Source organism: Camelina sativa, chromosome 15 (genome assembly GCF_030686135.1).
Source record: "Camelina sativa cultivar CO46 ecotype springtype chromosome 15, ASM3068613v1".
NCBI lineage: Eukaryota > Viridiplantae > Streptophyta > Magnoliopsida > Brassicales > Brassicaceae > Camelina > Camelina sativa.
Window position 1 is genome coordinate 14,741,181 of NC_141894.1, and position 22,736 is coordinate 14,763,916.

Here is a 22,736-nt window from a genome sequence, read left to right on the forward strand (position 1 = left end):
AAAGAGGGGTGGGGCGGCGAAAGAGGAGAGAAAGAGAGAGCTAGGTCAAAGATCCTATAGCTCTGATACCATGTAAGGAAAGGCTTGCATATCATTGAGATGGATTTACAATATATATACACAAGGTCTGTAGGGTTTCACCCATCCTATATTACACATATATCCTTTACATAAATAACTCTCCTATATATTTGTCGATACATACTTGTAAAGATTGTCTTTAGCCTGATCAGTACACCATATAATCATCTCAGATATTTAAGAGCTTGAGATTAACAATTGAAACAGATCCTTCACCAAAACTCTCAACTAAAAAATTTGAATCTCCTCAAAACCATGAACTCCTGCTATATTTTAACAGATTACTTGATCCAGTTTTTTTTTTAAAACTCATCAACAACTATTCTCTACATGAACACCAACAGATGAGCAAAAAGATTGAAACTCCGGAGCTGTCCCCAATTACTCAGAATCTATAAACCAGCCAAGATACAATCTAAACCAAGATCATCTTGAAGATAATCAGACAAGTAGTGTGGTTCTCCAAGCTTAGCCTTCACAATTTTACCCTTGCACTGAGTCCAAAATCTCAAACTTGTCTTTCAGATTTTATTTTAAAAAAACACAGAAAACAAAACCACACTAGTTCAACTCTTGAGGCAACTAAACTAACTATGATTCTCTGACCATAAAATCTTAACCTTGCCTCATATCAGCAATGAAGAGACCTTCAATTTTTTCTCTTATACAGAATCTTCAAGGCTCCGATTCATTTCCACAATTCATGAACTTCTGAACCTACTTCTCATCTTCCTGAGCTCATAACCTTTTGATTCAATTCAATAGATGCCTTACACATCTGAGCGCCGAGAGAAGTTGCAGGCCGCTGTAGAAAATAGATGCCTTACACATCTGAGCACCGAGTTCGCAACCAGAGGAATCTCTAATGCGGAATCAATCCAATGCCGGCGGAGCTATTACTCAAGTTGAGATCTCCCTAACCATCTCATTGAAGAAGCAAAAGAATTTTCTCTCTCCTCTCTCCTGAGGCGATAGAAAAGGCGATTAGATCTCCCTAACCCTAATCACCGCCATTCGCCAGCCTCTCGCCGGTGGGTGAGAAATTCCTGATGACAAGGAAGAAAAAGAAGAGGGGATCTCATCCCCTAGTCCCTAGCACATCCCAATTCGCTCGCTTCGCCTCCGCTTTGATGCTGTTGGCTTCTGCTTGTACCTCTGGTTCAGGCACGCTGGCCGCGGAAATTTCCCCACCCACCCCTCCTTCGGATGCTCCTCTTGCGGTTCTACCGCCTCTCTCGGCCCCTCCGGAATCAGATCTGAGTCCCCAAGTTGCCCCATCTTCTGTGACTGTTGCAGACGCTCCCTCTCCTTGTGTGATTCTAGCGTCTCCAGTTACCGAAAAATCAACTGAACCAATAGTGGATTCGGGTCCTGCTCTCGCTCCTGCGAATATGCGCGAAAACATTCAAACAACTCGTCCTCTGGCTAATCCCTCAGAGCCAGCTCCGGCAGGAGCAGACAGGAAATGGTCATCTTTGTTTGGAGACTCTTCTCCATTAGAGGAAGTAGGCACTCCAACTACTCATATCTCTGGCGCCCCCTTTGTTCTCATCCCTGATGAAAACTTAGATGACGCTCGAGAGGAATTCAAGGACTTTGTCTTTGCCCAGTTCCATGGTAATCCCCCTGAGATGGGTCGAGTAATAGGTGTGGTGAATGCTCTCTGGGCTCGTTCAGGGCCTCGTATTTTTGTTCACAAAATCGGATATGGTGATTTTCTCCTCCGTGTTCCTAACCCTCGGACCCGATCTATCCTTCTGGGTCGGAATGTTTGGAATATAGCTGGCTTTCCAATGTTTGTCTCTCCGTGGTTCCCAGACTTTACTCCGGATTCTCCCCCGATAACTTCAGCCTCTATCTCAGTTGAATTCCGTGGAGTCCCTTATCTCCTGTTTAATCGTCAGAGTCTTAGCCGTATTGCTACGACAGTGGTAAAACCGGTAGCTCTAGCTCCTGAAACAGAGAGAAAAGAAAACTTCGAAGTTGCCAAGGTGTTGGTCAAGGTTGATCTCACTAAGGAGCTCCCCTCCAAGGTAATCTCTGGGTTTTCTAATGGGCGCGAAGTGGAAATAGATGTCTCCTACCCCTGGCTCCCTCCTAAATGCTCAGTGTGCTGTGCCTTTGGGCACAATACTTCTAATTGCCCCTCTCTTCCAATTGGTCAAAGGAAGCGTAGCACCAGGTCTCGTAGTAGACCCCATAGCAGAAGGCGATCACGGCAAGGCAGGTCTAAGGAACGCCCACCGAAGACTTCTGCTAGTGCTAACTCTCTCTTGGTCTGGAAAGTCAAGGAAGGACCGGATGTTGTGCAGATAGGGCCTCCTTGCGCACCTGCTCTATCTGAATCAGAAAACCCTTATCAATCTTGCTCTCTCAGGGAGGAAGAACTTGGCTCCACGAACCAAATTTTAGAGTGGCTCGCAGATGAGAACTTTAATGAACCTGCTCCCATCTCAGCAATAGTTGCAGATACAAATGTTGCAGAGGTTGAGGGTTTGGAAGGTTCCATTCCCCCTGACAAAGGCGAAATAACGGTTCCGGAGGCGGTTGTTGAAAGTGAAACCGAAGGTCCATTCATTCTGGTTTCTCGCAGGAGAAGTGGTCGTAAGACCACGATGTCACATTATCCCCATCATCGATGTTTTTTGTGTGGAATATAAGAGGTCTGAATAGTTCCAGGCGTTAGGACTTTACAAAAGAATGGATCACCATCCATAGGCCACTTTTTGGAGCGTTCTTGGAAACGCATATTCAAAATAATAATGCAAGCAGAGTTGCAAGAGCTATTCCAGTTGGTTGGAAGTATTTTGGAAATTTTGATCACCACAACTCCGCGAGGATTGTAGTGTGTTGGGACCCCTCTGTCTCATTAGTAGTGTACCAGTCCTCTGCTCAGCTAGTCACATGCGGTATCTATATTCCCTCTACAAGTCTAAGTCTTACTGTTTCTTTTGTTTATGGACACAATCTGCCAGAGGAGCGTGTGCCATTATGGGAGGAGTTGATTTGGCTCCATGATAATACTCCAGTTAGTCGCTGCCCCTGGGCGGTGGTTGGTGACTTCAATCAAATTCTTCGACTTGAGCATCATTCTCACCACTTGCACCAGGACGTTGATACTACTGGCATTGACGAATGTACTTTGGCTCTGCAGGACGCTGAGCTCTTCGAAGCTCATGCCCAAGGAGTTCCCTTCACTTGGTGGAACAACCAAGAGTATAATCCCACCTCCAAGCGAATTGATCATGCACTCATTAACCAAGCGTGGGCAGTCTCACATCCAGATGCTTTTGCTGATTTTATGGCGCCACAGCAGTCGGACCATGCGGCCTGCTTATTTCATGTACCGGCAATGAGGCGTCCAGTCAGGAAACTGTTTAAGTTCTTCCACCATGTCATTGACCACCCGGAATTCTACCAGTCCATCTCCCAGGAATGGTCTCCAGGATCTATACTTGGTACTTCTCAGTTCAAACTGGTCAGATCTCTCAGGAAGCTCAAAAAGATTCTCCGGAAGCTGAATAAGCGACACTATAGCGGAATAAGCCAGAGGGTAAAAGACCAAGCTGAGAAAGTGGCAAATTTGCAAAGAAGTCTCCTCTCATCTCCGGATTCTCAAACTGCCTCTGAGGAGCATCAGGAAAGAGTTAGATGGCAGATCCTGCTCAATGCTGAGGAGAAATTCTTCAGACAGAAATCGCGAGTTATCTGGCTGAACCTGGGAGACAGGAACACCTCTTTTTTTCATAAGTCTGTCCTGGAGCGAGCTGCAAGGAATCACATTCATCTCTTGTATGACGGAGACCAACGAATTATGAATGGAGATGAGATAAAGTCCTATGCGGCTTCTTATTTTGAGGGTATCTTGAGTCAAACTGATATGCCCATCTCGGGTGCATCAGTGGACATGCTTAAAGAACTTCTTCCCTTCCGCTGCTCTGATGCACAAGGACAGTCTCTGATAAATCATGTATCTCGAGAGGAAATAGAATTAGTTCTTAAGGCAATGCCTCTCAACAAAAGTCCTGGCCCTGATGGATTCTCGGTTGAGTTCTTTCGAGCCACTTGGGATATTGTAGGCAAGGAGGTTGTAGATGCAGTTCAGGAATTTTTTCGAAATGGCCGCCTTCTAAGGGACATCAACACCACAATCCTAGCCCTCATCCCGAAAGTCCCTCAAGCAAGTCAACTAGGGGATTTCAGACCAATCAGCTGTTGCAACCTGATTTACAAGATCATATCCAAAATCATTGCAAACAGGATGAAGCCAATTCTCTTGGAGTGCATCAGTCCCTACCAAGCGGCTTTCCTTAAGGGAAGAAGTCTAGGAGAGAATGTATTACTAGCATCGGACCTGATCAGAAATTATCAAAAACCTTCATGCCCAAAGAGCTGCATGATCAAAGTGGATATAAGGAAGGCTTTTGACACTGTCTGTTGGGACTTTGTTCTTAAAGTGCTGGAAGCTCAGAACTTTCCACCTCTGTTTTGCACTTGGATCAAGGAATGTATCTCCTCGCCTCGCTTTTCTATCGCCATTAATGGAGAACTTGCAGGTTTCTTTCCAGGGAAGAAGGACATCAGACAAGGGGACCCCATCTCTCCATATCTCTTCATCATGATAATGGAGGTCCTTTCTAGACTGTTAGAAGCTGCGGCTGCAAGTTCTGGAATCCGCCTGCACCCTCTCTGCTCTTCTCCACAGATCACCCACCTACTTTTTGCAGATGACTTGCTCGTCTTCACGGACGGGTCAAGGCACTCGCTGACGGGGGTTGCAGAGGTCATGCGTCAGTTCAAGCTCTTCAGTGGCCTTGATATGAACCCTGCCAAATCGGAAATATTCTTTGGAGGCTATAATGAGGTCGAGGTGGGAGTGCTTAGTGCTTTATCGAGGATCACTGTTGGTTCCTTCCCGACCATATACTTATGCCTACCATTGAATCCGGCCCGAATCTCTATTGCCACTCTCCAACCTTTCCTTGAAAGGATCAAATGCAAGCTCCATTCTTGGACAATTAGGCTGTTATCCTTCGCCGGTAAGATCAGACTCATCTCCTCTGTCATATATGGTATAGTCAATTTCTGGAGTGCGGTTTTTAATCTCCCAAAAGGGTTTTATGAGCAAGTTGATTCTCTTTGTGCTGGCTTTCTCTGGAAGAACAAAGTTGGTTCTGCACGCGGGGCCAGGGTAGCCTGGAAAGATGTTTGTAGGCCTAAAGAAGAGGGTGGTCTTGGCATTAGGAAGCTTGAGGACTACCAAGTTGTCTTTCAGCTCAAGCTTATATGGATTATGTTTTCTAATGCGGGTTCCCTGTGGGTTGCTTGGCTGAAGTCCAATGTTTTCCACCGGAAAAGTTACTGGGAATTGGAAGACTCTCAGAGACTCTCACGCACGGTTCGAGGTATGATCAGGCTTAAACCTCTACTAAAGGATTTCCTTTGCTGTGAGTTTGGTAATGGGAAAACGGCTATGTTTTGGCATGATAACTGGTGTCCTCTCTCTCCTCTGATCGAGACACTGGGGATCAATGGACCTAGACAAATAAGAATCCGGAAGAATGCAGTAGTCTCTGATGCTTTAAGGAACGGTGATTGGTGGATGCCTCCTGCTCGATCAGTACAAAAACAATCTTTTATGGAGCTACTCACTACCATCTCGCCACCAAACGATTTTAATGGAGATGATTCTTATCTCTGGCGACGTGTCTTAGGTACGTTTGCAGGTTTCTTTTCTTCTAAGGAAACTTGGGAGCAGATTCGTTCTCACTCTGCCTTGGTACCATGGTCCAAGACAGTTTGGTTCAAGGAAGCAGTGCCTAGGTACTCCTTCATCACCTGGCTTGCATTTCTCGAGAGACTCCCTACAAGGGATAGACTGCGACGATGGGGGATCAATGTTCCTGCTCAGCGTGTTCTTTGTTCCTCCGGTACTGAAACTCACTCTCACCTCTTCTTTGAGTGTCCTTTCTCTGCCTCCCTATGGGCTGCTTTTGCTTCTAGATTTTGGCCGTCTCCTCCCCAGGATCTCCTTTCTATCTCAGCATGGATCCTCGGTGCAAGACCACATCATCAAGCTCATAGCGCTACACTCCTAAAGCTCATCTTGCAAGCATCCTGCTATGTCATCTGGCGTGAACGTAATTTGAGGATCTTCTCGGATACACCATCAAGTGCTTCGTCAACTCAACTGTTGCTGGACCGTTCAATAAGGGATCGACTGCTTTCCCTTCCCTCCTCCCTCCTTGGCTCTTATTTTAGTTGTATCTCTTTACCTTTCTAGTATGTTCTTCTTTAATAAGTTGTATCAACATGTACAAAAAAAACTTGAAAAGCTTGGTATAAAATTTAACCTTTTTACCAAAAAAAAAGCTATTACTCAAGTTTTGGTGTCAATCTCGAGGTCCTTCTCTCTCTATTTTTCTAGTCTAGGTTCAGCAATCTTTCAACTTCTTTGTACCGACCAACAAAATGGGTATGATGTTCAAAAGTTTTAATATCTATGGATAATGGATTTGACTGTGGAGCTAAGTACAGTATTGGGTTTAATAGGGTTAGTTCATCTATTGATGCATTTACATAGGTTATGTGCTGTTTGAGCTATGAGATGCTATCATTGTCTGTTTTGGATTTTCTTACATGCCTTATGTGTTTAGCAGACAATGTAAACATAGACTTTGTTACTTGCTTTATGTGTTTAGCACACAATGTAAACAATACTAGTGCTAGTGCATGCTTTAAACCTCCGCGGGTATTGCTATAGAAAAACATAGGTCTTGCTCAAGCCTTGGACTAGCTTATCAGTTGTTCCGTTTTTAATGTTGTAATGTCGGGTTGTAATGTCTTTTATTGGTTTTGTTCTCGATTTACTAAATGATTTAGGAGAGTAATGCAAAAAGAAATTCTATTGACGATGCTCCACAACATGACATTGCCATTGTCGGTGGTGGAATAGCTGGTAAGAAATGGTTGCGGCTAGTCTTGAACTTCATTTGATCAGTCCAGTCACACCTGAAACAATATCCTTCCTCAAAGGTACGTTACACTACGTTCCTGCGATTCTTTATTTCTGCCCGCAGTTTCTGCTCATTATTCTTCTAAAATGGCATGAATTTTCTAGAATTGGCTAACAGAAGAGCTTCCAAATTGTAGCATGAGCTTTATCTAAGTTTAAGATGCCGACTTGCCACTTCGAACCAAGATCTTTGCTATTCATTGTCTTGATTTAGTCCATAAATATCCTATTAGTTATATTTGTGGAATCATGTATTAATTATACAGGTACTGGTGCCTAAAAAATACATTGAAGCACAGGGACATGCCTATTTTGATAAAATGCAGGTAATGATTATAGTCTTTTACGTTCCTTCCAAAGCTTCTGTATGATGGCTACTGGAATTTTTTCCTCTGTATGACCACATATAAATCACTTTCACATGTTTGTGGTTATAATTTTAATGGATATGTTTCTTGATGTTGGCTCTCGTCATTTTGTACATTTTTACCTCCACTTGCCTCTTTACATGTCAATAAAAGCTATCACTTTGTTTGAAATTAACCTTAAAACCAAAAGTACAGTCCTGCTCTACTCTGTAAAGTATACTGATAAATGATAATGATTAGCTAGACAAAAACGAAGTCATTTGTCATTTTCCTTAGAGTTTTAGGTATGGGACTACTCGGGCCTCGTATATACGAAATATAATGCTAATGATGTTTTGAGGTAAGCCTATTGACATGAACTAGGTGTATAGTGGAGGATAATGTTTTTCAGAGTTCTTATCCATCTTGTGCACAAGTATTTTGTTTTCTTGGGTCCGTTCAAGATTTTTTCATCATGTTGATGCAATCTATCGAAGGATATGTTATTTTGAGCAACTCGCCTCTCGCATATCCTTTTACATATTCATTACTGTACATTTGCTGACTTAAAAACCTCCAGATACCTTTCAATTTGATTATAAGAATAGCCACAAAAAAAAAAAATCAAACGTTGATGACTTGCTGATTATGGTTATCTATAGCACAGACAGAGTGAGGATCTCTTCCGGGAAAGAGGAGCTCTCAAGGTTACTTGGTCATGGGGATCTTCAAAGCTCGGTCATACTTGTGTTTGCAAACGATCAGGACCTGAAAGTCGTGATGACTCTGGCTGAAATCATGGATGCACTTAACCGTCACAGCATCAAGAACCATCATGATTGGCATATCCAAGCAAGTTGTACGGTTACTAGAGGATGGGCTCGGTTGGATGGCCCAAGAAGTTACTGTACCATTACATCCAGGGGTTAAGGGAAATGAGAGAGTATTCTTCTTTGTTTATTTCAGTCTGCTTTAAGCTGTTCTTTAACATTGTATCCTGTAGAAACTGTACATATCAATAAATGAAATCTCCCCCACCCCACATGGAACTTATAATATCGTCGATGACGAAAACTTTTCCTAGCTGGTACAAAGTGGCGGAGTCGTCTTACTAGAGTCACAAGTATATGTCAGCCTTAAGCATGAAACCCCTTTTCCTAGCTGATGTAAGAAAAAGGGGTAACATTGTAGTGGCTCCTTTAAATCCTGAATCTCTTCCAATAATAATTTCCTTTCCGCCATGTCACCACCGAAGCTTTTGAAACTTTTCCAGCTATTTTTACACTATTTACAACTTAATCTTCGTCTGCTGCACTTCAGGGTTGTTCTCATACATGTCCTGTAGAAGCTGCAGCGATATAGGTAAGGAAGCATCTCTGCATTGATGAGTCAAGAATCTGCATAATATTTCTAACTTATCCCATAATCCAAAAAGCTTAAGATACAGTAACATTACAAACTAAAACAAGCTGGATATATTGTTATAACCATGCAAAGATACCGGGAAAGCAATAAAATCAAAGCAAGGTGAATAAGTAAGTCATCTAACTAGTCTTCACAAAGGGTTCAGGGAACTTCAATTAGGAAGCATGAAAGGTTGAGACTTGAGAGTACCCTGGTCTGGTTTCACTATAAACCATAATGCCTGGTCTCTTAAGCCTCCCCTCCCCATAACCATGATTGTTCCAGGCATCTGAAACAACAGTGGAGGAAATTAGTAATCACATAACCATGAAGATTATGATTATACCAGTTATACAACACAAGAAGGATGGCGATTCAGAGAAAAAGAAAGCTAACATTTTTATCCCAAGCCCCAACGGTATATACAAAACAGAGTCGGTTAAGGGTTTCAACAATCCTCACGTGTGTGGCACACGCTTAACCAATAAAAAACAGCTTGGGAGCCTTGATTGCAGGAACTTGAAACCTTCTAAATCAAAGTTGGAGTCTACAATACACTTTGGCCAATTCTGAAACAACTTCCTCTGCGACTTCTTCTTCTTTTTCATCTTGTCTTCAAGCTTTATTCCACCCTTGTTCAAGCTTCTTCTTAAAGTGCATCCAACAAATGGTCTTCTCAGAACTATCGTCCAATGACTCAGGACTATCATTGCACTCTCTCTCTCTCTCTTTGTCTCTCATGTTTGTACTATTGCACCTGCTCAATTTTCCAGACACAGTTAGAAAGGTTCTTTAGTTATGTAAGAAGTAGAGAAGCTAGCAAAACAGAACATAAGCAAGGAGCCAAGGATCATACCAGCAGATTAAGCTGTGATTATACAGAGGCTTTGTGCAGAGCTTTTCCAAAGCCATTTCTCATCTGACCTGCTCGAATCTTTTCCACTGCTCGTCAGGTGCAAAAAAAATCCCACCATATTGTTACACTCGACAAATGAGGAACATAAAAAAAATTCTCTTAAATGAAAGCCACGACTCTTACTTTAGGAACTTGGAAATTGGACTTTTCTGTAATTTGTGACTTGTCCACAATTACTAACTCAAGAGATTAAAGTGATGCGTGGTTCTTGGGCATCAGATGTGATATAGCATTTGCATTTACTGCACAATGGTACTTTTATGTGTTCCATCCGCTACTATATCAGCTTGGGGCTACAACAGCCTTACTTAGAGTGGTTGAAAGCTAGTTATCTAGAGGTCTGTCGGAAAACTTGAACGCCGATCTGTCTTTGAGCTGTACTTTGGTATATACTGCATAGTAGTCTTTGGAGTTTCATGCCTCTGTGGAGGCTAGCTACAAGTTACCTAGTTGGCACAGTAAAAGCCTCACTAGCTAGGTTTTACATCTCTGTTGACATTGCCGAAGAAGGTTCCACAAATTCTCCATAACACTGGAATCCAAAAATAGGACAGAAAATGAAATTTAGACAAGTAGTGAAGCAATTTGACACCGAAGTCACCATGATTACTCTTAAGTAATCCCATAATCGAAATATGTCAAGATACATACAGTAACAGAGGTAAATTAGCTATACAGCTAGTTGTCACAAGGGTTTAGGAAACTTGAAAGGTTGAGAGTACCTTGTTAAGGAAACCGTAATGACTGGTCTGTAAAGCCTCCCCATGGCCATGACATCTTAAAATGGCACAAAACAAACAACAGCAGAGAAAATTAGTAATCACATAACCATGAAGATGAAGCAACATTAGTTATACAACACTAGAGGGATGATGATGCTTAAAAAGGAATGCTCACACTTTTATCTTCATCAGCACCAAAAACTCTCTTTTAATATATAAGGTAAGAATTGAGAACCGCCGCCATTTTTATTTACTCGCCGGTTTGGTATATATACTTACATGAATAATGTGATTTGTAAGAAAGGTTAGTGCTACCATATTGTATCAGGTTTAATCGATCTGAATTATTGAAACAAATTAAAAATAAGGAATCAAAACATGTTTTTCTGATAGGAGGAGATATAAAATTGAATTCGAAAATGAACCAACTTATTCAAACCGACTTTTTTTGTTTAGAAATATTTGGTTAACAAAACCGAAATACGAACCGAATCAACAAAAAAATTCGAAATAAATATTTTTTTTTCAGCAAAGGAAACTTATTAAGAATAAAATCTGTCAAGGTATAAAGGTTCCATGAGCCATACAGGGGGATTGGAAGAAGCTGAATAAAAATCTAAGATATTACATTCCAACTTAGCTAACAAATGGGCTATCTCATTGTTTATGCGATGAATAAATGAAAATGTTACATGAGAAAAATTGCCAGAGTAGTGTCTGATATCTTGTAAAAGACTATGGATGGAAACATCTTGTAAAGAGCCATTTAGGCAATCAATTAACGTTTTGCAGTCGCCTTCAAAGCATACATTGGTGAAACCCTTAGCCGCTGTTTGTTGAATAGCCAGTAATAGAGCTTGAGCCTCACCTTCTAATGGACTGCTCGCATTTCGAAGAACACTCGAACCCCAGTTAATTGCTTCTCCACCGTGATTACGAATTATCCATCCACCAATAGTTTTCCTTGTATATGTTCTGAAGCTGACATCAAAATTACATTTCACCATTGGAAATTCTGGTCTCGACCAATGGGGGTCAAAGGGATGGTCTCTAGAAACAGATTTTGAAGAATGAGATGGCGTTGACTGAATCCATTCAAAAACATCAGCCTTGGATTGAGATACAACTTGATAATGATCACTAGTAATATTTTGAAAAATGAAATTGTTACGATCCTTCCATATGTTCCACACAACCCAAAAAGGTAGTAGCTTATGTTTCTTAGGCCTTGATTGGAAGAACATATGAAGAAGCTTTTTTAATTTTATCATCCAATCAACATTTATTAGAAGAGCATATAAGGGAGCATTTAGAAGCTGCAGATGCTCTCATATGCTCTCTTCCTGTATGCTCTTATTTGAAGCATTTCCCAAGCATTTGACTCTAAAATATTAATATATATTAAAACAATTTTAAATAATTTATTTATTTTGTAAAAATAGAAAATTATGATTTCATAAAAGATAAATTTATTTGTTATAATATAATATATATGAGAAACTACTTAATGTTATTATTTGAAATAATATAATAATTTATTTAAAACATTAAAATATTAATGTGGATATAATGTTTATAATATATATTATTGTTTTATTTTAGTTTAATGTGTTATATTATATATATTTTAAAAATTTATTGAAATTAAAAATGTAAATATAGATATAAACTTTTATAAAAAATTATAATAGATATTAATTATTTTTAATTAATGTGTTACATTATAAATATATATAATTAAAATTATTAAATTACATATATATATATATATATATATATATAATTTTATTAAATTTATTAAATTTAAAATATATTTTTAAATATATATATATAGCAATGAGTGATAATTAATTTTTTTAATGAAACACATTTAAATTATATATTTTTTTTATTAATATCATATATTAAATATAAATATAATATCTAATACACCACTGCTATACCAATCAACTAAATGTGTTATATTATTCAGAGCATACAGCTTATGCACCTTAATGCTTATGCTGCATAATGCTAATGCTCTAGCATATGTTGTTCCAATCAAGTCCTTAGACAAAGAGAGATCATCTAACAAGTGTATTATAACCGATATATTTATTTCACAATCTGTGCTATGAAAAGGTAAAAGTGGAAAATTAGTTAGATCCCAAACCAACTTCGATGCAGGACATGTGAACAAAGTGTGGTTAATAGATTCATCAGCGCCATGGCATCGTTGGCATAGTGTACTAATATTCACACCCCGAGAAACTAATCTTGTAGTTGTACCTAATGATTTAGATAAAACATTCCAAAGAAAATGTTTTGTTTTTGGTAAAATTTTCAGCTTCCAAATCTTGTTTTTCAGATCAACCGAGCCATGTGGGATGGGAGGGCCGGGAACCAACAAAGAAGGATCAAGTGTAGCCAACCAGTAACCGGATCGAACAGAGTAATCACCAGAAGCATTATAATGCCAAATAAGCTTATCTTGAGAGGTATATTGTGGAATGTATATTTGTTTTAATGCATCAATATCAGTCGGTTTTATCAAACTAACAAGTGCAGATGTGTCCCATGATTTGATACAGCCAGTATCATCGATAAGAGAGGAAAGAAAGCCCGTAGCATTAGGGTCAATGGAACTAACAGGACGCGGGGGATGCTCTGCAATAACATTATCCACATTGAGACGTATTGTTGAACCATCACCAACACAAACACGAACTCCCTTTTTAAGTAGCTCTAAACCCGTAAGAATGGGTGACCAGCCATATGATTATGATTTTTTAGGTGTGGCATCAAGAATCGAAGTCTCAGAAAAATATCTAGCTTTCATAACTTTAGCAAATAAGCTGTTGGAACATGTTAGGATACGCCAAGCCTGTATTGCTAACAAAGCATCATTAAACTTAGCTAAATCACGAAATCCCATACCACCTTCCTTCTTAGAGTATTGTAGCCGTTTCCAAGCAATCCAAGGGATGCCTCTAGACGAAGATGATTTCTACCACCAGAAATGCATCAGTATCGATTCTAATTCAGAGATTAGTCCAAGAGGTAATTTAAAACATGACATTGCATAGACCGGCATTGCCGCTGAAACCGACTTAAGCAGAACTTCTTTCCCCGCAGGAGATAGAAACTTACCGCTCCAATTTGTCGTACGTTGTCTCACTCGTTCAACAATATATTCAAACATTTCTTTTTTCTTGCTACCAAATTGTTCTGGTAAGCCAAGAAATTTCCCTCCACCCCCATGATTTGGTATGTCCAAGATTCTTTTCACAGCAGCTTGTCGATGACCAAAAACTCTTGAGCCAAAAGTGATAAAAGATTTGGAGCTATTGATTACTTGGCCTGAATAGTATTCATATACATCAAAAACATCTTTCAAGGCCTGACAGTTTCGGTTATTTGCTCTGCAAAAGAATAAGCTATCGTCTGCGAATTGCAAATGAGTAATAGGTGGAACTCCATTTCCTATTTTGATTCCTTGTAAGCATTTGGAGGATACTTGAGACTTGATGAGGTAGCTTAAAATGTCTGCACACAGAATGAAGAGATAGGGAGAAAGAGGGTCACCCTGTCTTATCCCACGACTCGGCTGGACCTTCCCATATGGTGTACCATTGATCAAGACTGCAAATTCAACTGAACGAACCGTAGCCATTATCCAGTTAATCCAAGTAGTTGAAAAACCAAATACTTTCATAGCAGTTTCCAAGAAGTTCCATTCCACCCGATCATATGCTTTACTGATATCCGTTTTAACAGCCATATATGTTTGAGAAACTCGTTTCCTTGCCTTTAGAGAGTACATGAGTTCGTGAGCAATCAATATATTATCAGTAACAACACGTCCAAGAATGAATGCAGCTTGAGAATCAGAGACAATAACATCCAAATGGCGTTTTAAACGGTTGACCAAACGGTTAGAAATAATTTTGTAAATGACATTACAAAGACCTATAGGTCGATAATCAGCTAGTGTCTCAGGTTCTGTAATTTTAGGGATCATACAGATATTTGTATTGTTAATTCTCGGTTTCATGTATGCAGTTGTAAAAAATTCTTTAACCTTCTTGGTTATATCCTCACCCACTACATCCCAACATTGTTTGTAGAATCTAGCAGTTAAACCATCAGGACCGGGTGCCTTGTCATCACCAATCATTGAGAGAGCCTTAAAAATTTCCTCAGAAGAAAACTCTTTCGTCAAATCATCGTTCATAGCCTGTGTGACAGTTGGTATGAAATCGGCAAAGTCCAAAGGTGAAACCAAGTGATTTGTTGTAGAGAACATGTTTTGAAAATACTCTGCAGCATGATGTCCAATATCTTTGTCCCCACTAAAAACCTGTCCTTGATCATTCTTGATCGAAGTAATATAATTTTGAGCAAATCTGTTTTTAGTAGAGGCATGAAAAAATTTCGTGTTTCGGTCACCAACATGTAGCCATAAATTTCTACTTTTTTGTTTCCAGTAGATCTCTTCCTGTTTGTAAGCCGTGTTTAGTTGTTGTTTCAATCTGGGGATCAGATCTCTATCTGATCTGTGTAAACTTGACATTGCTCTGTTTAAACGATGTTGAAGCACATCTATTTGCTTAGCTGAGTTCAGATTGCTTTTACGTTTACAAGGAGCCATATATGTATGATAGTGTCATATTTGATCCACAATGGTATGATGTCGTTGGTCTTTACAAAACTTCCATCCCTCTTTAACGTAACTTTTGAAATTAACGACATCCAGCAGTCTCTTATCAAACCGAAAGGGTTTCCGTAGAACCGGATCATGGCAACCAAAGCGGAGCAGTACAGGTCTGTGATCAGACCCATTAAAGTCAAGAAACTCCGCTTCTTCTCTTGGAAATGTAGCTGACCATTCCGAGTTCACCAATACTCTGTCAAGGCAACACTTGACAGTGTAAAAATGTCTCTCACCAACCCAAGAAAACCTATCACCCGTAAAATTGATATCCCAAAGATCACAGTAAGAAATCATATGTCTAAAATCCCGAAATGTCCAATCTGCTCTCAAAGGTCCACCAACTTTTTCATTGTTAGAGAGAATCTCATTAAAATCTCCAACCAAGACCCAAGGTCCATCTTTAGAATGTGATAATTGTTGCAGGTAATCCCAAAAGAAGTGTCTCTGATCTTGAACAGGATGACCATAGACACAAGACAAATAAAACTGAAAGTTATAATATTTAACAGTTACATCAATGATCCTAGCATCCTTAGAAATTAAGGACACATGAACATTGTTTTTCCACAACAAAGCCAAACCGCCACTCCTTTCACAAGGGGGCACAGTAATTACATTAGTAAATCCTAATGAATAAGCAAGGTCGACAACCATATTACAGTTATTAAGAGTTTCAACTAGAAATAGCATATTAGGTTTATAGATACAGCAAATACTATGTAGTCTATATTTAGTCATAGATGCGCCAATTCCATGGCAATTCCAGGAGATGATCGTCATGGACACAGTGGGGGTACCGGGCCCCCCGCGCCTCTGTCGATCGCATTTGTTGCAGAGCAGGAACCAGCAGACTCGACCCGTTCCTTCTTTTTGATCTGACACAGGACCGCCTGATCTTCAGCAGCTTCCCATTGTTGGTAAAAAGCTTCAACCTCCACCCTCTTACGCTTAGTGCTACTCTTTCCCTTCTCAAGAATCTCACACTTATCCTCATGGATGGGAGAAAAAGTGTCAATGAATTGCTTACTAAACTTGGCATGAAGATAACGAAGTCTTTCAGCCGTAAGTTCAGTATCTTCAAATACACTAGGAGTCTCGCTTGGAGAAGAAGAACTCGGGCCAGCACCCGGAGTCGAGTAGTGATTCTTTAGTCTTGGTATTACTTCAAAAGGATCAACTGTTTTGAGGGTATTACCATCATACAGGACATCACGAACAGCCTCAGGACCAGCCATGTTTTGGTCATCATCATTTGGCGGGTCCTCTTGATAGAAATCAGGATCCTCATCATTCAGATCACAGTTAGAAACATCATGTTTAAGAGAACCGCATTTAGCACAGAACTTGCGAAGCCTCTCAAAACGGTACTTAATGATTGTGTTATCACCCACAGTGAATTGAAAGTTACGCTTAAACCTTAAAGGCCAGTCTACATTCCAATCTATGCTAACCCTTACAAATTCAACCATATTGGCATTTTCATCAAAGTCTACCATTTCCACTGGTCCTAATTGATCCCCAACATACCTGGCCATATCATTGGAGAGATAGAGCAATGGGATTCCTCGTATTTGAATCCAGAAGGGGATTATCTTCATAGCCTCTTCTGTGATGTTTGGATGCCAACGATGAACCGTCAACATCCATTCATTGAAGGACCAAGGACCGCGACGTAAGAACATGTTGAGAGACTCCTCCGATTGAAAGACAAACAGAGCCTTTCCCGGCCCTAAGATACGCCCAACGACGGTTCCTTCAACCCCCCAGATTCTGGGCATATGCCCTATCAATGCCCGCAAGTTCTGTTTGTGAGGGTTCACCGTAGAAACCACCAAAGAGTACCGATTAGCGGTCACCGCTTTTGCAATGAATTGCGGCGGAAGCGGAACAGGGGCATCAGTTATGCCCAAGTCTAAATCTTGAAGAGATTTTCTGATGTAATCACTCATACTCAACAGTTTAGAGAAGATGATCAGAGATAGATGATTTGAGAACAAGGATAGAAGAGAAGAAATGCCGGGAATCCCGAATTTATATTGAATTGTCCATGGCGGTTTCCTCGAGCGGTTATCCAACGACATAAACGGACAAAAGAAACTGCCACAAAACCGTTTTGACAGAAAGACCCCGAAAGAAATTACAGTGTTAGTGTCACAAACTTCAATCGGACCAAAACTCCGACAAGGAGAAACAGAAGAAAAACCGATCTGCAGATCGCAGAGAAAATCGCCCTCAGAGAGAAGCGACGCCATCATATGCTTCCATAATTCGAAAGAATTATCACACTATCACTGACCCCAGCCGAAAGGGTTCGAACCTCTCTTAGTTATCCTCTCTAAATCTTGTATGGCTGGTTTGAAGGCTTGGCCAATTTTCGTCACTGTTCAATTTGATTAATACCTGAGCTGAGCATCAGAAGAGGAGGATTCAAATAACTCTACTCATGATTCTATTAAATAATTTATATTATGAAAGTTGCTAACTCTTTCCATATGAATGGACACGTCAGCAGTGGAGAGAGTGACACATATCAATCTAATTTAAAAGCAAACATATTTAAAATTAAAGAGGAATTTGAAACATCTTCATGTCTTTTATTATTTTTCATATTATAAATAATTTTAATATTTATATATGAAATCTAGAGAGGTTTAGAACATGTTGATGTATTCTTTAAGTAAGTAGAAGCATCACCAAAAGAAAAAAAAAGTATCAAGAGTAAAACTAAAGATTTGCTTCGTCCTCTTAGGGTAAACCATAAAGATATGAACATATGGTTTAGGCGCTAGAATTTCTCAACAATTTGAAGGGTTGTAGCAGTGACTGGTAATTTGGTTACTATTGTATAGAAATTCATGAAAGTGTGTTCTTAGAGAAATAAAAAATTTATATATGAAAAAAATCAGAGTTTTGTTCATTGTCGAATGAAAGATAGTTAAATCAATGATATAATGTTGGTTTAGGAAAATACGGAGAGAAAAGAAGAAGGAAATTAAATTAAATTCTAGAGTTATATTCAAGAAATTGAATAGCTAGCTGGAAGGAAAGTTGTCTATTTTAATTATAACCATTAAAGAGTTAACCAAGCTGCATGAAAATCTTTTCGATAAAAGAGAATTTGAGAGTCTCATGATATTTAATTGAGAAACTTAAATACAAATATATCTAAATACCTAATTTTTAGACAAGAATTATAGGATGATGAAATGTTTATATCTACCAATCAAATGTGCAAATTGTATGATTATTTTACTTCCTAAAAAATATGCTGATAGTTTTTATAAACAAAAATAAGTTTAAAATAAAATTTAACTTTAAACAAAATTTAATATTCTTTGTTTCTTCGTATAAATGTCTTAATTTAGTTCGGTAATATATAATTTTTAATTTTTCAAATGTAAAAATAAAAGAAGTAAAAAAGGTATTGCAATAAATGTATATATATATATATATAAAAACAAACCCGCAATTTGGGTATATATCTAGTGACTATAATGAGGCAAAGTCCCCAGTTTTACGCCGCCGTATGGTAAATAAAAATGTGAACCCTAGTGAATAATAAAGGGACAATACGCCACCGTTTAGCACGATACCATAGACCAATTAGTTTTACAAGGAAAATTGGAGGATGAAAATCGATTTTACTATATATTGAGGGTTTAATCGACGAGACCAGATAGATCTAGGACCGGGAAAGACATACAACTAAGTCAACAACAGTGTGAGATTTGTCCGAACGAGTTGACGACAAATAAAAAAAGATTTGTCCGAAAGAGAGAACTCTCACACTCCTTCCGATTCGAACTACAAACAAAACGTCTCTCGATCCTCTCGGGTCTCGGGTCTCGGGCGTCTTTCAAAGTAAACACTCTTTCAGCCTTGCTATCAATTCTTGCTCATTTTGTCAACTTTTGTTTGGTGTCGTTTTCCATTTAAATCACATCAATCATCTCTTCCAAGTAGTAATCTATGTAATTTATTGTGATTTTTAATTTTTTATAGATTTATATGTTTATATATTATAGCAAACCCACTTTTATGGGTCAATTTAAATCTAACGGATGAGATTTTTTTTATTATCTCTTCTAACTGTTTAAATTTGTTAATAATCTCAAAAGTTACAATGTTTTGATCCAACAATTGTGTTTCTTCGTCGTACTCCCAGCTTTCAATGTTCGCACTTGTTTTTGTCCTACATTTTTGTTTCACATCTTTTTATTTTTATATATAAATTTTTATGGACTTTGAAAAGAGATTTTATTCTTTGATAACACCTCCAAATTTAAAAATTATGAGTATTATTTTTTTTCAATTTATTAATCAACATTGATTCACTCATGGATTGTTTTATCTACTTTATTTATATATTCAATTATCTAACTTTTGTTTGGTGTCATTTTTCACCTAATACCCACATCGATCATATCTTCCAAGTATTAATTTAGGTAATTGATAGAATAATGATTTAGCTCTTCCTCCCTGCTTATCTTATTATTTTTTTTGTAAATTTTGATAGAATAATGACTTAAATTTTGTTTTATTTGAATATCTTTCAAAATTGATTATCTGAGTAAGATTCAGTAAGACTTGATTCATATATCTTTAACATTATTCTCTTATTGTCAAAGAATCGATTTTTATAGATACAACAAAAAATTTATTTAATTAATTTGTTGATTCATCTTAGTCATTATTTCGGACTTTTATACTATAATTAAAGAATTACCATAAAATTTCTACTCAAAATGTAAAATTAACAATATTAGTCATTTCAAGTTTTCACTTTCTGGTGTGCGGAAATGCACGGGCCGACATCGCATGGGCCGACATCCTAGTATATATAAAAACAAAGTTTGGGTACTAACCTAGTGACTAAAATGAGGCCCGTGCGTTTACTTTGAAAGACGCCCGAGAGCCGAGACCCGAGAGGATCGAGAGACGTTTTGTTTGTAGTTCGAATCGGAAGGAGTGTGAGAGTTCTTCTTCTTCTTCTTCTCTTCTGTTGTTTATACTCTGCAATTGTTGTTGGGATCAGTAGTAATTACTGGGAGTAAAACTGGACTTAGTAGATGTTCCAGTTGATTTGCTCTGTGACATGATCCAAAAATCAACTTGTCTCTGGCGCAGTGGTGTCTCACTGCGCCAGCTCATAGGTGATGCTGCAAAAGTCGGACTGGCGTTGAGAATGGCGCCACACTGGTGGGGGCTAACAGTTGGTGGTATGATGTCTACCGGAGCCCACGGAAGTTCTTGGGATGGGGAGCATGGGGGAACTGCTTTTCATGACTACGTCATCGAGATGCGAATGGTAACCTCTGCTCCTCCTGATCAAGGGTACTCCATGGTTAGAATTTTCAAGCAGAGCAACTTCACTGAGTTGGACGCCGCTAGAGTTTCTCTAGGCGTATTTGGTGTTATATCTCAGGTAAAAGACTTTACATTTTCTGTTTATATCAAAGATGAATTATCTAATTGACTGGTTTGCTTTTCTTCATTAAACTGTTTTGCGGCTAAGATACATACATAATAGGCTTCTTTAAATCTTGTTTGGAAAAATGATTTAACCTTTGTATGGTTCCTTTTTCAGGTGACGGTTCAGTTGGAGTTAATGTTCAAAAGATCAATCAGCTATATGACCATTAAGGATAGCGATCTTGTAGAGATGGTTGAGAAGCACGGAAGTCGGTACGAGTTTCCTGATATAATGTGGTACCCCAGCAAAGGAGAAGTCACTTACCGGATGGATGATCGGGTTTCAGTGGACATCCCTGGCAGTGGCTCATATGATTCCTTACTGTTCGCAGCCAAAAACTCAAAATTGCTGGCATTCCAAAGATCAAGAGGTACATTCATTTCTACTATATATTTCATTACAAAAAAGTTAAAACATTTAGATAATTGTGATTCGTTTTTATTTATCTTAAAAAAACAAATAGAAGAAGAGCTAGAATTGGAAAGGAACTCAGAAAAGATTTGCACAGTGGCGGAGGGCATTTCCGCTTACTTTAATAGTCTATCATATGGTTTGTCGAATGATGGTATGTTCCTTTTTACTCTGAAAAATTAATAATAACAGACTATTAAATAACAGACTGAAAAATTAATAATGATGGTATATCATATGTGAAATCAGATTATGAAGTAATGTTTCAAATCTTGCATGCAGGTATGAATTATTCTGGCTATCCAGTGATTGGAAACCACAGCGATATGATGTCATCAGGAGGTTGTCTGGATAGTAAAGAAGATGCATTGGCCACGGCTTGTCCCTGGGACTCCCGCATACATGGCCAATTTTTTCATCAGACCACTTTCACCATACCCCTTAGGAACGTGAAGGCATTTATCAGCGACATCCAAAGTCTGGTCAAGATCGAACCAAAGGCTTTATGCGGACTCGATTTATACAATGGTGTGTTGATCCGGTATGTTCAACCATCATTTGCATACTTGGGCATCGAATTTGAGGGTATGGAATTCGAATTTACATACTATAGAAGCAGAGACCCGTTGATGCCTCGGATGTATGAAGATTTTTTCGAGGAGATCGAGCAGATGGGTTTGTTCAAGTACGAGGGGCTGCCACATTGGGGCAAGAACAGAAACGTTGCATTTATCAACGCCATTGACAAGTACCAGGATGCAGCTTTTTTCTTGATGATGAAGCAGATGTTTGACCCACTAGGCCTATTTTCAAGCAAATGGACAGACGCAGTATTGGGTTTGGGAGGCGACCTTACCGTAGATACAGAAGGTTGTGCATTGGAGGGGTTGTGCATCTGTTCGAAAGATGTGCATTGTTCCCCTACCAATGGTTACTTCTGTCGACCTGGGAAGATCTACAAGGCAGCGCGCGTCTGTGCCCACTTATGAAAATGTGTTTTTCTATTTCCTTGTCTAATCTATATTAGAACTTATGTAAAGACGATGCTATATCTGTTCGTTTATATATATGAATATGATGATGACCTTATTAGTCACTTGTTTTGCAATACTGTGATTGTCGTGATCTTTCCCAACGATTGTTGATTGAAATACCGATCATAAGGTTTGGAATCGTAAACAACTTTATTTACGGTTTGTTTTACAACAGTAAGCTCTCCCAAACCCCAAGAGGCACCAGAAAACATTTACTTGTCTTGTAAAAAAGATCCATAAGTTCTCAGATGAAACCATTACAAGTTTTCAATCTTTACAAGTATGAAAAGTTTTCTTTCCACGAAATGAATATTTAAGCTGTTCTTTAGGATGTTATGTTATATACAACCATGAACAATACAATGCATTAACAGGGAAAACCCTTATTTTTTTGTTCTTTCCTTAATTAATAATTGCAAGATCTGTTGATTTTTAAAAATGGAAAATTCGCAATAAAAATATTGTATTTCTTTGTAAATAATATTATTTTTCCTTTTTTCTTTTCTTTTTCTTTATTGCGTTGACTATAGTATTTTGGTAATTTTCATAATTGCCAGTCAGAAATTTCCTTAATAAACTTTTTAGTATATATATATATATATATATATATATATATTTAACGATTTATAAGAGGAAGACA

The 22,736-nt window shown here is 38.7% G+C and overlaps 5 protein-coding genes and 2 long non-coding RNA genes across 8 annotated transcripts; 4 read left to right on the forward strand and 3 right to left on the reverse strand.

Annotated features, from left to right (window-relative positions):
- The first annotated feature begins 1,130 nt into the window (after positions 1-1,130).
- On the forward strand, positions 1,131-6,364 carry LOC147926644 (uncharacterized). Its single transcript, XM_087487134.1, has 2 exons — positions 1,131-2,698; positions 2,800-6,364. Exons 1-2 carry the CDS (start codon positions 1,131-1,133, stop codon positions 6,362-6,364), a joined length of 5,133 nt encoding a protein of 1,710 aa, XP_087343260.1.
- A 543-nt stretch (positions 6,365-6,907) lies between these two features.
- Positions 6,908-8,212, forward strand: LOC104773366 (uncharacterized). The gene is made up of 3 exons (XR_765104.3): positions 6,908-7,116; positions 7,363-7,422; positions 8,111-8,212. It is a non-coding gene; the product is annotated as an uncharacterized LOC104773366 (long non-coding RNA).
- A 2,032-nt stretch (positions 8,213-10,244) lies between these two features.
- Positions 10,245-11,492, reverse strand: LOC147926645 (uncharacterized). The gene is made up of 4 exons (XM_087487135.1): positions 11,178-11,492; positions 11,073-11,089; positions 10,486-10,540; positions 10,245-10,295 (listed from the first exon to the last, which is right to left on the reverse strand). The coding sequence occupies exons 1-4, from the start codon at positions 11,490-11,492 to the stop codon at positions 10,245-10,247; spliced, it is 438 nt and encodes a 145-aa protein (XP_087343261.1).
- Positions 11,493-12,343: 851 nt separating this feature from the next.
- Positions 12,344-14,562, forward strand: LOC147926646 (uncharacterized). The gene is made up of 3 exons (XR_015582963.1): positions 12,344-12,606; positions 12,833-12,962; positions 13,056-14,562. It is a non-coding gene; the product is annotated as an uncharacterized LOC147926646 (long non-coding RNA).
- Positions 14,563-15,130: 568 nt separating this feature from the next.
- On the reverse strand, positions 15,131-15,958 carry LOC147926647 (uncharacterized). The gene has a single exon (XM_087487136.1). The coding sequence runs from the start codon at positions 15,956-15,958 to the stop codon at positions 15,131-15,133; it is 828 nt and encodes a 275-aa protein (XP_087343262.1).
- LOC147926648 (uncharacterized) lies at positions 15,955-17,127 on the reverse strand. Its single transcript, XM_087487137.1, has one exon. It carries the CDS (start codon positions 17,125-17,127, stop codon positions 15,955-15,957), a length of 1,173 nt encoding a protein of 390 aa, XP_087343263.1.
- A 1,735-nt stretch (positions 17,128-18,862) lies between these two features.
- Positions 18,863-22,170, forward strand: LOC104773373 (putative L-gulonolactone oxidase 6). Of its 2 annotated transcripts, XM_087486899.1 has the most exons (5): positions 18,863-19,039; positions 20,306-20,603; positions 20,766-21,021; positions 21,115-21,216; positions 21,345-22,170. In XM_087486899.1, the coding sequence occupies exons 2-5, from the start codon at positions 20,364-20,366 to the stop codon at positions 22,049-22,051; spliced, it is 1,305 nt and encodes a 434-aa protein (XP_087343025.1). In that variant the 5' UTR covers positions 18,863-19,039; positions 20,306-20,363; the 3' UTR covers positions 22,052-22,170. The 2 variants fall into 2 exon arrangements, with proteins under 2 accessions (XP_087343025.1, XP_010496265.2); XM_010497963.2 differs by lacking the exon at positions 18,863-19,039 and having other exon boundaries at positions 20,256-20,603.
- The last annotated feature ends 566 nt before the right edge of the window (positions 22,171-22,736 follow it).